The 10,606-nt window shown below is 57.3% G+C and overlaps 1 protein-coding gene across 1 annotated transcript; it reads left to right on the forward strand.

Moving 5' to 3' along the window:
• The first annotated feature begins 1,815 nt into the window (after positions 1 to 1,815).
• MIOX (myo-inositol oxygenase) lies at positions 1,816 to 9,742 on the forward strand. The gene is made up of 9 exons (XM_050920635.1): positions 1,816 to 2,895; positions 3,544 to 3,624; positions 4,513 to 4,675; positions 4,872 to 4,939; positions 5,486 to 5,595; positions 6,136 to 6,203; positions 7,077 to 7,126; positions 7,565 to 7,677; positions 8,573 to 9,742. Exons 1-9 carry the CDS (start codon positions 2,728 to 2,730, stop codon positions 8,679 to 8,681), a joined length of 930 nt encoding a protein of 309 aa, XP_050776592.1. The 5' UTR covers positions 1,816 to 2,727; the 3' UTR covers positions 8,682 to 9,742.
• The last annotated feature ends 864 nt before the right edge of the window (positions 9,743 to 10,606 follow it).

A 10,606-nucleotide genomic window follows, 5' to 3' on the forward strand; every position in this document is an offset into this window, starting at 1 on the left:
AAGGGCTGATTGCCATTTGGGAGAAAAGGATAACGAAATACGTTACCTTGAATAGGGAAATTTGGAAGAAAAGCTTGGTACAGTACCATAAAAGGCTATGGGAATCAGAAAAACTGTTTGATCGGCTCAGAAAAATGTGATGCATCCTTACACTTTATGATGTATGATTCTGCAAAAGGCCGTGTGGTTAAAGACTACTTGCTAATTGGCTCAGGCAGTGGGGTGTGGTTTGTCGCATGCTCCCAGAACTGGGAATTTTCGGTGGGGTAGATTCATAGGTTCATAGAGTTTAAGGTCAGAAGGGACTGTTGGACAGGGCAGGCCGTGAGGAAATGGCATCCTGGGTGAACTTGTATTTTGGTGCTCTGGCCTCCACTGCCTCCCTGAGCTCCACACCCGTCCCCCTAGGCCTTCATTGCCCCCCCATCCCCCCATTGCCCTGGCCCCCGCTGCCTCCTCAGGCTCTCCACCCATTCCTCCATCACTCTGGACCCCGCTGTCTCCTCAGGCTCCCCACCCCCTCCATTGCCCTTGACCCCTGCTGCCTCCCTCCCATTGGCCCGAGCTCCCTTCTATGGCCTCGCACCCTAGGCCCAGCAGGCTCCTTCTCTCTTGACCATGGCATCCTGGGTGATCGCCCACATTGCCCACCCATAAGGCTGGCCCAGCCATTAGATCATCTAGCCTGACCTCCTGCATATCATAGCCCATTCAAATTCACCCAGTTCCCCCTGTATGTAGCCCAGTAGTGGGTGTTTCACTACAGCATAACCTGTGATGTGGCTAAAGTGGACCTTCCAGAAAGAAAGATAGTCCTGATCTGAAGACCTCCGAGATGGACAAACCACCCCACCCACCATGGCAGTTTGTGCCAATGGTTAATCACTCTCACTCACTGCGACAAAATGCACCTTATTTCTAATCTGATGTGATCAGTCTTCAGCTTCTAGCCGCTGGTTCTTGGGCTGCTTTGCTCAGCTAGATTACAGACCCCTTTAGTGCCCAATCTTTTCTCTCGACGAAGGTCCCTATACACGGGAACCAAGAGTCACCTTTCAACATCTTGTTGGTGAGCTGAACAGGCGGCTCTTTATGTCTCTTGCTTCAAGGCATTTTCTCCCCCTCAGCCCCCTTTTTGTGTCTCTTTTCTGCATCTTCTTCAATTTTTAAACATCCTTCTAAAGTGTGGACCCTGGAAATGAGGATTGTGGAATCAAACATTTTATGTCATAATCACATGGGTCTTCTAGTCCAGCAATTAATTCATCTTTGTCCATCACAATGAGGGCCAAAATATTCACTTTCTGTTGCGTAAGTGGCTTTTCTCATCTTTCTCCGGGCTCCCCCATAACTTTTAAAAACTTTCTTGGTCATCTCGGAAAGGCAGCGGGCGAACAGCTAGACCCTGTACAGGCATCATTAACCCTAAAGTTATATTTACACTTTCTATCAGGAATCCCTTGCAGCCTTTGTGCATGTTTTTAATTTATTTAGAAATGTTCTGCCCACAAAATCAGAAAAATGCATGCTATTATATCATAGAAATATATATATATAAACATTTCTCATTTATTTCTCCATTATTAAGTCTTTTTTTGCATACTGGTGTATTTAATTTATTTAGAACTGAGCTAACTGCATAAGAGAATACATAATAAGAATACTTTAAAAATGAGGAAAAGTTATATATGTAAAACGTAACACTTCTCTTTTATGCCTTTGTTATTAAGACTTTTTACATGTATTTATTACATGTATTTATACAATTATGTAATTTGACTACATTTAAATTGTACTAACAAATTGAGGCTAATGCATGACTAGATATATAAATGTATTTTTCTCATGTATATATTATTGCTCTGTTACTAAGCTTTTGTTGCATGTTTTTAATTTATTTAGACTTGTACTACTGTAGTGGTTTCATACAATTATTTAATCAACTTGATTTTTGCACACGAAATATATTTTACACTAAAAATAAGGAAGGAACATGAGATTTATATTTATTCGTTTGTTTTGAATGATTCCAGTAAGGATACACTAAAAAAACTTGAAAAAAAAATCTCATTTTTTTCCGAAAATGGCTGAATGGTGCCATAAGTATGTGACCAAACCTGAAACCTAGGGGTCCTGGAAAAAGTAGGCAGGACTTCCAGAGCCATAGGGCCATCTCATTGGACAGGAAGGAGGGGCGTGTAGTCTAAGGCTGGAGTCTGACTGGTGGATTATAATAGCGGTGGGGGATTGGGCGGGGCATGGAAACCTGTCAGAACTATAAGAACAGGACAGGTGTAGATCTCCCTAGTGACACAGCTGGGCATTGGAGCTGGTTGGGAATTTGCTGCTGGATCGTGATTCCATCAGAAAATGCCGATTTGTTGAAGTTGAACTGTTCTGTAGGAATGTGTCAGTTGCAACAAAACTTTTGCAGGAAGCAGGCAGGTCCCTTGCCTGCGCAGGCACTCCCTGGCTCTGCGGCAGCCTGCCTGGCAGTCGGCTGGGGAGTCTGGGCTTCTAGGGTTCCCAGCGCTGGCCAGCCCGGCAGGTGGGCTGCGGGGGAACCAGGTCTCTGAGAGCTTCCAGGCTCCCTGACAGCTTCTGTGGAACTGGGAGTCCACTGTGGAACATGGACGGACAGAGTGACGGACTAAGGGACAGTTGGACATACTGACACAGCAGACAGACAGACAGACTGCCTGATCTACTGAGGCAATAGCCCCTGGTATGGGTGGCATGGCCGGGGTCGGGTGGGAGGGGAGCAGGAGGGTGCTACCCTCGCTGGTCCCTCATACGAAGCTTCCCTCACCCCAGGACGCAGACCCCTCTGAAGTTTACCGGCCAGAGGCAGGGGCTGAGCATGGCAAGCTGAAAACAGACTACAGGAATTACACGGTGAGCTCCCGCTGCCCTGTCACCTGCCACCGGCTGTCTGGGACCTACCCCGTGGGCATGGGTGTCAGCCCCCCACGTCTAGGCAGAGACGGGTCCCGAGGCTAGGCACTGAGACTGGAGCCACTCTGCTCTGACCAACAGGCTGGCAATCCGGTGACCACAGCACTCCCTGCTGGGGCTAGGAGGGGCCAAGGGAGAGGCCAGGACTGGAATAGCCGGGAGCTCCTCCCACAGCCAGCGCTCCTGCCCCACTCCCCACAGCGCCCCCTGCTGAGAGAGGCTGGGGCTGGACTAGCTGGGAGCTCCTCCCACAGCCAGCGCTCCCGCCCCACTCCCCACAGCGCCCCCTGCTGGGAATGACCAGGGCTGGAATAGCCGGGAGCTCCTCCCACAGCCAGCGCTCCTGCCCCACTCCCCACAGCGCCCCCTGCTGGGAATAACCAGGACTGGAATAGCCGGGAGCTCCTCCCACAGCCAGCGCCCCCTGCTGGGAATAACCAGGACTGGAATAGCCGGGAGCTCCTCCCACAGCCAGCGCTCCTGTCCTGCTCCCCATGGCCAGAGCTCCATATCTACCTCCTGTTGGAGAAGCTGGTGCTGGAGTAGGAGGCCAGGGCTCTCATGTGAGTCACGGGTGTGTTGTTCCAGGCTGGGCCGCTGCTGGATCGCGTGTATAACACCTACCTGCTGATGCACACGCACCAGACCGTAGACTTTGTCCGGAAGAAGGTACATCCCCTGGGGACGCACAAAGCCCCACCTGTGCCCCCCCCAGCGCTGCTGACCCAGCCCCCCGAGACGCTCAGACAGCCCCTTCCTGAGAGGGGGCTATGACTCTCCAGCGGCTGTGTCTAGGAAAGGGTTAGCCACAGCCCGGCTCCCCAGGAGCCCAGCCCACAGGAGCCCCCTCCCATCCCATCCCACCCCAGAGCCCCTTAGGGAACGCTGTCCCCTCGACAGCCCCTGGGAACTGCAGCCCACGGGAGCCCCCTCCCATCCCCTCCCACCCAAGAGCCCCTTAGGGAATGCTGCCCCCCCGACAGTCCCTGGGAACCGCAGCCCACGGGAGCCCCCTCCCCTCCCCTCCCCTCCCACCCCAGAGCCCCTTAAGGAACGCTGCCCCCTCGACAGCCCCTGGGAACCCCAGCCCACGGGATCCCCCTCCCCACCCTCAGAACCCCTTAGCGAACACTGCCCCCTCGACAGTCCCTGGGAACCCCAGCCCAAAGGATCCCCCTCCCCACCCTCAGAACCCCTTAGGGAACGCTGCTCCCTTGATTGTCCCTGGGAACCCCAGCCCACGGGAGCCCCCTCCCCACCCTCAGAGCCCCTTAGGGAACGCTGCTCCCTCGATTGTCCTGGGAACCGCAGCCCACGGGAGCCCCCTCTCCACCCTCAGAGCCCCTTAGGGAACGCTGCTCCCTCGATTGTCCTGGGAACCGCAGCCCACGGGAGCCCCCTCCCCTCGTCCCGAGTCCTTTAGGGAACGCTGCTCCCCCGACAGTCCCTGGGGACCCCAGCCAAGGAAGTCAGGCTGGTGCAGACATTCTCCTGCCCCAGAAGCTGGCAGTGACCCCTGTGCTCAGAGCTGGGCCTCACCAGCTCCCGTCTCCCCAGGGCGCAGAGTATGGAGCCTGCGCCCAGCGCCGAATGAGCATCATGGAGGCCTTGGATTTACTGGACAACGTGGTGGATGAATCGGACCCGGATGTGGACTTTCCCAACTCCTACCACGCGTACCAGACTGCCGAGGGCATCCGCCGGGCCCACCCGGACAAAGGTAGGGCCAGTCGGGACTGGGGGGTTTGGGTGCAGGATCCCAGTTGGGGTCTCCGCAGAGCCGGGTAGGCAGGGACCGACCAAGAGGCTGCTGCCTTAGCAGCTCCTTGTGGGTGCAGCCAAGAAACCAACGTGGGCTTTTCTGGTGCTGAACAGCCCAGCCAGCGGCTGACCCCTCTCTGCTCTCTCTGTCACAGACTGGTTCCAGCTGGTCGGGCTGCTGCATGACATGGGCAAAATCCTGGCCCTGGCCGGGGAGCCTCAGGTGAGCAGCCATGGAGGCAGCGTGTGCTCCAGGCAGGGGAGTGGGTTGAATGCACCCAGCATGACTGGTTACCCCCATGTGACCCCTGGGGATCAGCCCAGGGAGGGGAAGTGAGGGGGGCAATGCCCTAGGCTAGTTGCGTGCAGGCCACCTGCCAGAGAGCACGTCAGACACAGAGCCCTTTGCAAGGGGAGCCAGTGGGGGTCGTCCCCCAGTCTCTGGCCAGCTCCTCAGCTGTGTGTTTCCAGGACAGCAGGGGCCTAGCTCAGAGCCCAACCAGCGGGACAGGCCAAGCACCCAGCAAGATTCAGAGGGAAGGCCCGTGTCCATGAGCCCCATGGAGATTGAGCTACTGCAGTTAATGCTCACAAATGAAGGCGATGGATGGGCTCAGGCTGATCTCTGGCTACGAGAGCCCAGGATGGGGCTGGTGCGGGGCAGATTACTCTCCCCCCCAGCTGCCCACTGAAGGGACCATGGATGGAGCCAGGACAAAACAGCTTGGCCATGGCTGGCGAGCCCTTTCCTCCCATGTTCTCTCTGCAGTGGGCCGTGGTGGGTGACACATTCCCCGTGGGCTGCAGGGTCCAGGAGTCCGTTGTCTTCAGCGACTCCACCTTCCACGACAACCCTGACACAAAAAACCCCCTGTACAAGTAAGTCCTACCCCTACCCCCCCTCCGCCAGAGTACCTGAGCCCTGGGGGTCCCATGCCACTAGGAAGTGACCCCTACGCACACTGCATCCTACAAGTCAGCCTCCCACTGGGACGGCTCTTCTCCCCCCCGGCCCCAGGGCTGCCCCTCATGGTCTGTGGGCTGCAGCAGCAGAGAGCTGGGCCTGGGTGGTGAGAGCAGCTGGGCATGGGGGCGGCTGGTGGGTAAGGTGTAATCCCCCTCCAATGGCACAGTTGCAGTCCCGAGTCCCCACTGCACCCCTCCCGGGTGGGTCTGGGTCCTGCCCTCCTTCCCCCCCCAGATGGGGGGGGCACGAGACTCAGTTTCCCCAACAATTAACATGCCGAGTCGGCCGATTGTTACCATGGCCCATGTTCTGCACCTGCCTGCAGGCACCTGCCCTGCTGGCTCTGAGCCAGTGCTCGTGCCCTGCAGGGCGCTCCGCCAAGCAGAGGGGACAAGGTGGGAGGGCTGAGGCCCAGCCAGGAGCTCCATTGACCGGCTCTCTCTCTTGCTCAGCACACAGTATGGGATCTACCAGCCTCACTGCGGCCTGGCCAACGTGCTTATGTCCTGGGGACATGACGGTAAGGGCGTGCCCGGCGGGGGCTCCTGGCTGCGGCCGAGGGCTGGGCCTGGCTCCGGAAGCCCCTTGGAGAACAGAGCTGGGGAGGGGATTTGCTTTTAGGGCCCCTTCAGGGTGAGGGTCAGTTTCACCTTGCTGCTCCATCAGCCCTGTGTGCCCTCACCCCCCTCGCCACCAGCCTCCGCCAAATAGCAGCCGGGTATCAGAGGAACAAACTGTGGTCCGGGGGCAGCTCTCCAGACACATGATGCTCACCCCCTGCCCTGAGCAACCAGGATCTTCCCCCTAGCGGCCCATCCCTGTTCACAGGGGCTTAGGGCACTATGATGGAATAGCCTTGCAAAGCATCTCTCCTGTCGTTGACTAGCGGCTGGGCCACAGCGGATAGCAGCCTGCCAGCTCACAGAGGTGCTCTCGTGGGTAGTGCATGACCTGTGTATCCCCCGTTCGTTCACAGCTGGGGAAACAGAGGCACAGACTTGCCCAAGGTCACATTGCAAACCACGGTCAGAGCCAGGAACAGAGCCCAGGAGTTCTGCCCTCGGGCGGCATGCCTACTATGCTTTGCTGTCGCTTTGGCATTGTCAGCGCCTGTGATGGATGCTCCATCCCCTGACCGATCTGTGCTGCGCCTGGCACCAGGGCTAATATTGTCAGATGTGGGCAGTGACCCTGGGTGCCCAGCAAGAGGCCCCAGGCCCTGGTTTTCTGCTGGGCGCCCGTAGCTGTAGAGCTGCATGCAGTCCTTACTGCAGGTTCGTCTCTGGCTGGCACAGCCGCCACGTTCTGAGAGGGGTAGCAGAGAGGCTGGGACAGGGCGTTGGAGCCCGTCTGGGTGCCTGAGCTCGCAGGGCTAACACTGCTCTCTCCCCAGAGTACATGTACCAAGTCATGAAATTCAACAACTTTGCTCTCCCTCAGGAGGTAAGTGGTTGGGGAGTTTTGGAGCTTTTTTTTGGGGGGGGGGGGGTGCACGAAACAGGAGTACATAGCGGTGAGAACCGATTCATGCCTGTCCCCTGGCTCAGACTGTCTCTGGCCGCCCCCAGGGACAGCATGCTGGGCATTTGCCCCGTGGGCATTCTCCTACTGTCCAGCTGGGTTATGCAACCCCCTGCAGCAGCAGGAAGTCTTCACAGTCGGGTTCCTCTGCCTCCACCTGCTCCTTAATGCCTGTTGGCACAGCGCTGACACCCTCTCCTCCAGGCTCTGAGGATGAGGCACCAAAAGCCTTGGGGACACCCATGGGAGATTTGGCTCCAGGGATTGGAGAGGAACCCCCTAGGTTAGGCTCTCTCAAAGGTGGTAGGATGGGTGGGTCTGGGCCCATGCTGCCCCTCTCACCCTCTTCATCTCTTGCAGGCTTTCTACATGATCCGCTTCCACTCGTTCTACCCCTGGCACACGGGCGGGGATTACATGCACCTGTGCAGCAACGAGGACCTGCACATGCTGGCCTGGGTCAAGGAGTTCAAGTGCGTGCCCCAGCCCTGGGGTAGGGGGAAGGGGCTGCTGAGCCAGGCATGGAGGTTGGGCATTGTGCCCATGGAAGCAAAGGCAGCAAATTTGAAACTGATAAAGGAAAGACTTTTTTTTTTTTTTCCAAACCCAGAGTGACAGGGAGCTGTGGGATCTTTCTGCCACATGAAGTCACTGAGGCCAAAAATTTGTGATTCACCCAGGCCTTGGACATTTTGTGTGGAGAACAGGACCACACACAGTTATTGATGCTAACATGCTTTTGCATCGATATTAAGCTTCTGGGCTTGAGCTGTGTTCTAATTATTAGAGAGCAGGAAGGGACCTAATGTTGGATCCTACCCTCCCCCCACCTTCCATTGCAGAGTGCTTGCACCTTCCTCTCGCACAACTGGTTCCTTCCCCGGGGGGAGCCAGGAGGAACCTCAAGGCTGATCCAGTCTGGCAATTGCAGCGTTTGAGATCAATGGAACAAAGAGACTGGAGTCAGCAGGGAATGGGAGCAGGGCTGCAGCTGGGGAAGGCTCCCTGGCTGAGGCTGTTCTCTGAGGGTCAATGGTTGGGGACTGGCTTTGGCTAGGAGGCATACAGGGAACAAGGTGCTGACCATACAGGGAGCCCTGGAGAGCTAGTCCAGTTACAGACATGGGAGAGAATTGATCACCCCTATGCTCCATGGGCTGGGGGGCAGACAGCAGCACAGGGGTGGATTAGTGCTGCCTGCCTGAGATGCTTGCCCCATTGCCATAGGGCAGGCTGCTGGCCTCTGGCTGCTGTAGGGGAGCAACTCAGCTGGCCCTGCTCCTGCTGCCAGGTTCCTGGGAGGGGAGGGAAGCAGGGACAGTAGAAGGGGAGCAGCCTAGTTCAGCCTTTGCTTTCTGTTCCCTGCAGCAAGTTTGATCTGTACACCAAGTGCGAGGACCTGCCCGACGTGACGCAGCTGAAGCCCTATTACCAGTCCCTGATTGACAAGTACTGCCCAGGCCAGCTGTGCTGGTGACCAGCCGAGCAGGCACCTGCCTGCCCCCAAGGCCGCATCCTCACCCAGTCCCCTACCCTCACCCAGCTGGATGAGCTCAGTCCATGAGCACAACAGAAACCAGCCTCAAGGCTCCAGGAAACAACCCTCCTCAGGCCTGGCCCTGCATTCCCCCACCACTCAGCCTGCAAGGAAGGCCTCTGAGCCAGTGCAGCTGGGCTGTGCTGGGCTGCTAGGGGAGACAACAGCCCCGCACCAGCAAAGGCACATGGAGGTGCAAGCAGTGAGATGAGCTGGTTCTGCTCGCTGCCACATTTCTCATTCTGTTCCCCACTCCTGCTTGCTGAGGCCCGGGTACTGCAGAATGGCACGTGGGCAAAGAGCATGCTGCAGCTGCCCCACCCCTCACAGCACTGCTCCGGTTTGCCCTTTACTCTGCCCCTGCACAAGCCCCCATCGGCAACAGCAAGAGCTGAAAGCCCCCAGCCCAGCTCAGAGTGTTAGCTCTCTGCAGCCAGGGGGCGGGTATGGCAGACGGTGTGTGATCACCTTCTCCAGGAGAGCGCCGCTGTGCTGGGGGGGTCATTCCTAGAACTCAATAAATGGGGTGTTAGCATACAGTGCTGGACCTGTTACATGCCTGCTGCAGAGCCCCACAGAACTAGCCTCACAGCAAAGGAGGTGGGGGTACTGAGCTGATGCTGGGCCTCAGCCTCTCCCCACACACCACGTTGGGGCCACCCCTAAATCATCTTGACTGGCCTGGCTCTCTTAAGAGGGCTGCCGCCACCATTGCTGCAGCTTTCCTGCAACCAATCGTCTGCCCCTGCCCTTCCTCCTTCACCACCAGCACGCACCCCGGCCTGGCCCCCAAGGCTCCAGCACGAACTCCGAGCACCAGGCTGACCTGCTGCGAGCTGGGTAACCGGCTGCAGCAGACCCCAGCCTCCCCATGCCAACTACTTTCCGCTGCCCCAGTAACAATTGGTGCCTCTTCTTGATGAGCCATGGCCTGGGCTTGACTTCCCCTTCTGACTCTGGGGAGCAGCACACACTCGCTTTTACCTCCACTCCAGCCTCAGCCCCTCATGCAGCTCACCAGGCCTGCACACACAGCATCTCCTCCTCCACCAACACTCCTTCGTTCTCCTCCAGGGGTGGTGCATGCGGACAGCCTGGCTTTCTAAGGGGGCACTGAAGGGGCCCTGGGCCCAGGAACAAGCTGGGCTGCTGGAAGCCATGCAAGAGGCTAGAGCTGCCAAGAAAGGCAGCTGGCACTGCCCTGGCACGCTTGGCAGCCTGCAGGAGGTGGTACAGGGGAGGATGTAGGCCTGACAGAAGAGAAACAAGTCTCAAGGCCAAAGAACAGGGGGGCTCAGCCCTGAGACCCTGGGCTGGGGGGGGGGGGGGGGGAGAGAAGGGGAAGTTTTTTTTTTTTTTTTTTTTTTTCTTTTTTAAAATAACAGCTGCTGCAGCAGCTGCCCCCAGTGAACTCTGCCTCAGAGCCCAGCAGGGGTAAAACATGAGCTGGCTTCAGCACCTCCCCGTTACACTAGGGCTCAGGCAGCTCTCTGGCTAGGAGGGGAGGTAGTACTGTGGTACCATGGACACAGCTACAACAGAAATCCTGGTCCCACGGCTGCATGCCCAGCATTGCTAGAGGGGGCAGAGCACCCAGCTGCTAGTCCAGAGCGGCCTGAGCCAGGCAACCCCCCTGCAGCTTCCACAGCTACATTTCCAGTGTCCTGTGGCCCAAGGATCCTGGCCTCAACAGTCAGAGGGGGAGGGAGTGTGCACACACCCCCTCAGGTGGCCCCAGGGGATTTGTATTACAGCCAGGGGTAACCTGGCAGGAACCACCAGCCCATGCCCTATGCATCACTCCCGCCCCCCTGGCTCCTGGGTAAGGGGCTAACCACTCCCCTCACCAGGAAGAGAGGCAGGGC

The sequence above is a fragment of the Gopherus flavomarginatus genome, chromosome 1 (assembly GCF_025201925.1).
Source record: "Gopherus flavomarginatus isolate rGopFla2 chromosome 1, rGopFla2.mat.asm, whole genome shotgun sequence".
Taxonomy (NCBI): Eukaryota; Metazoa; Chordata; order Testudines; family Testudinidae; genus Gopherus; species Gopherus flavomarginatus.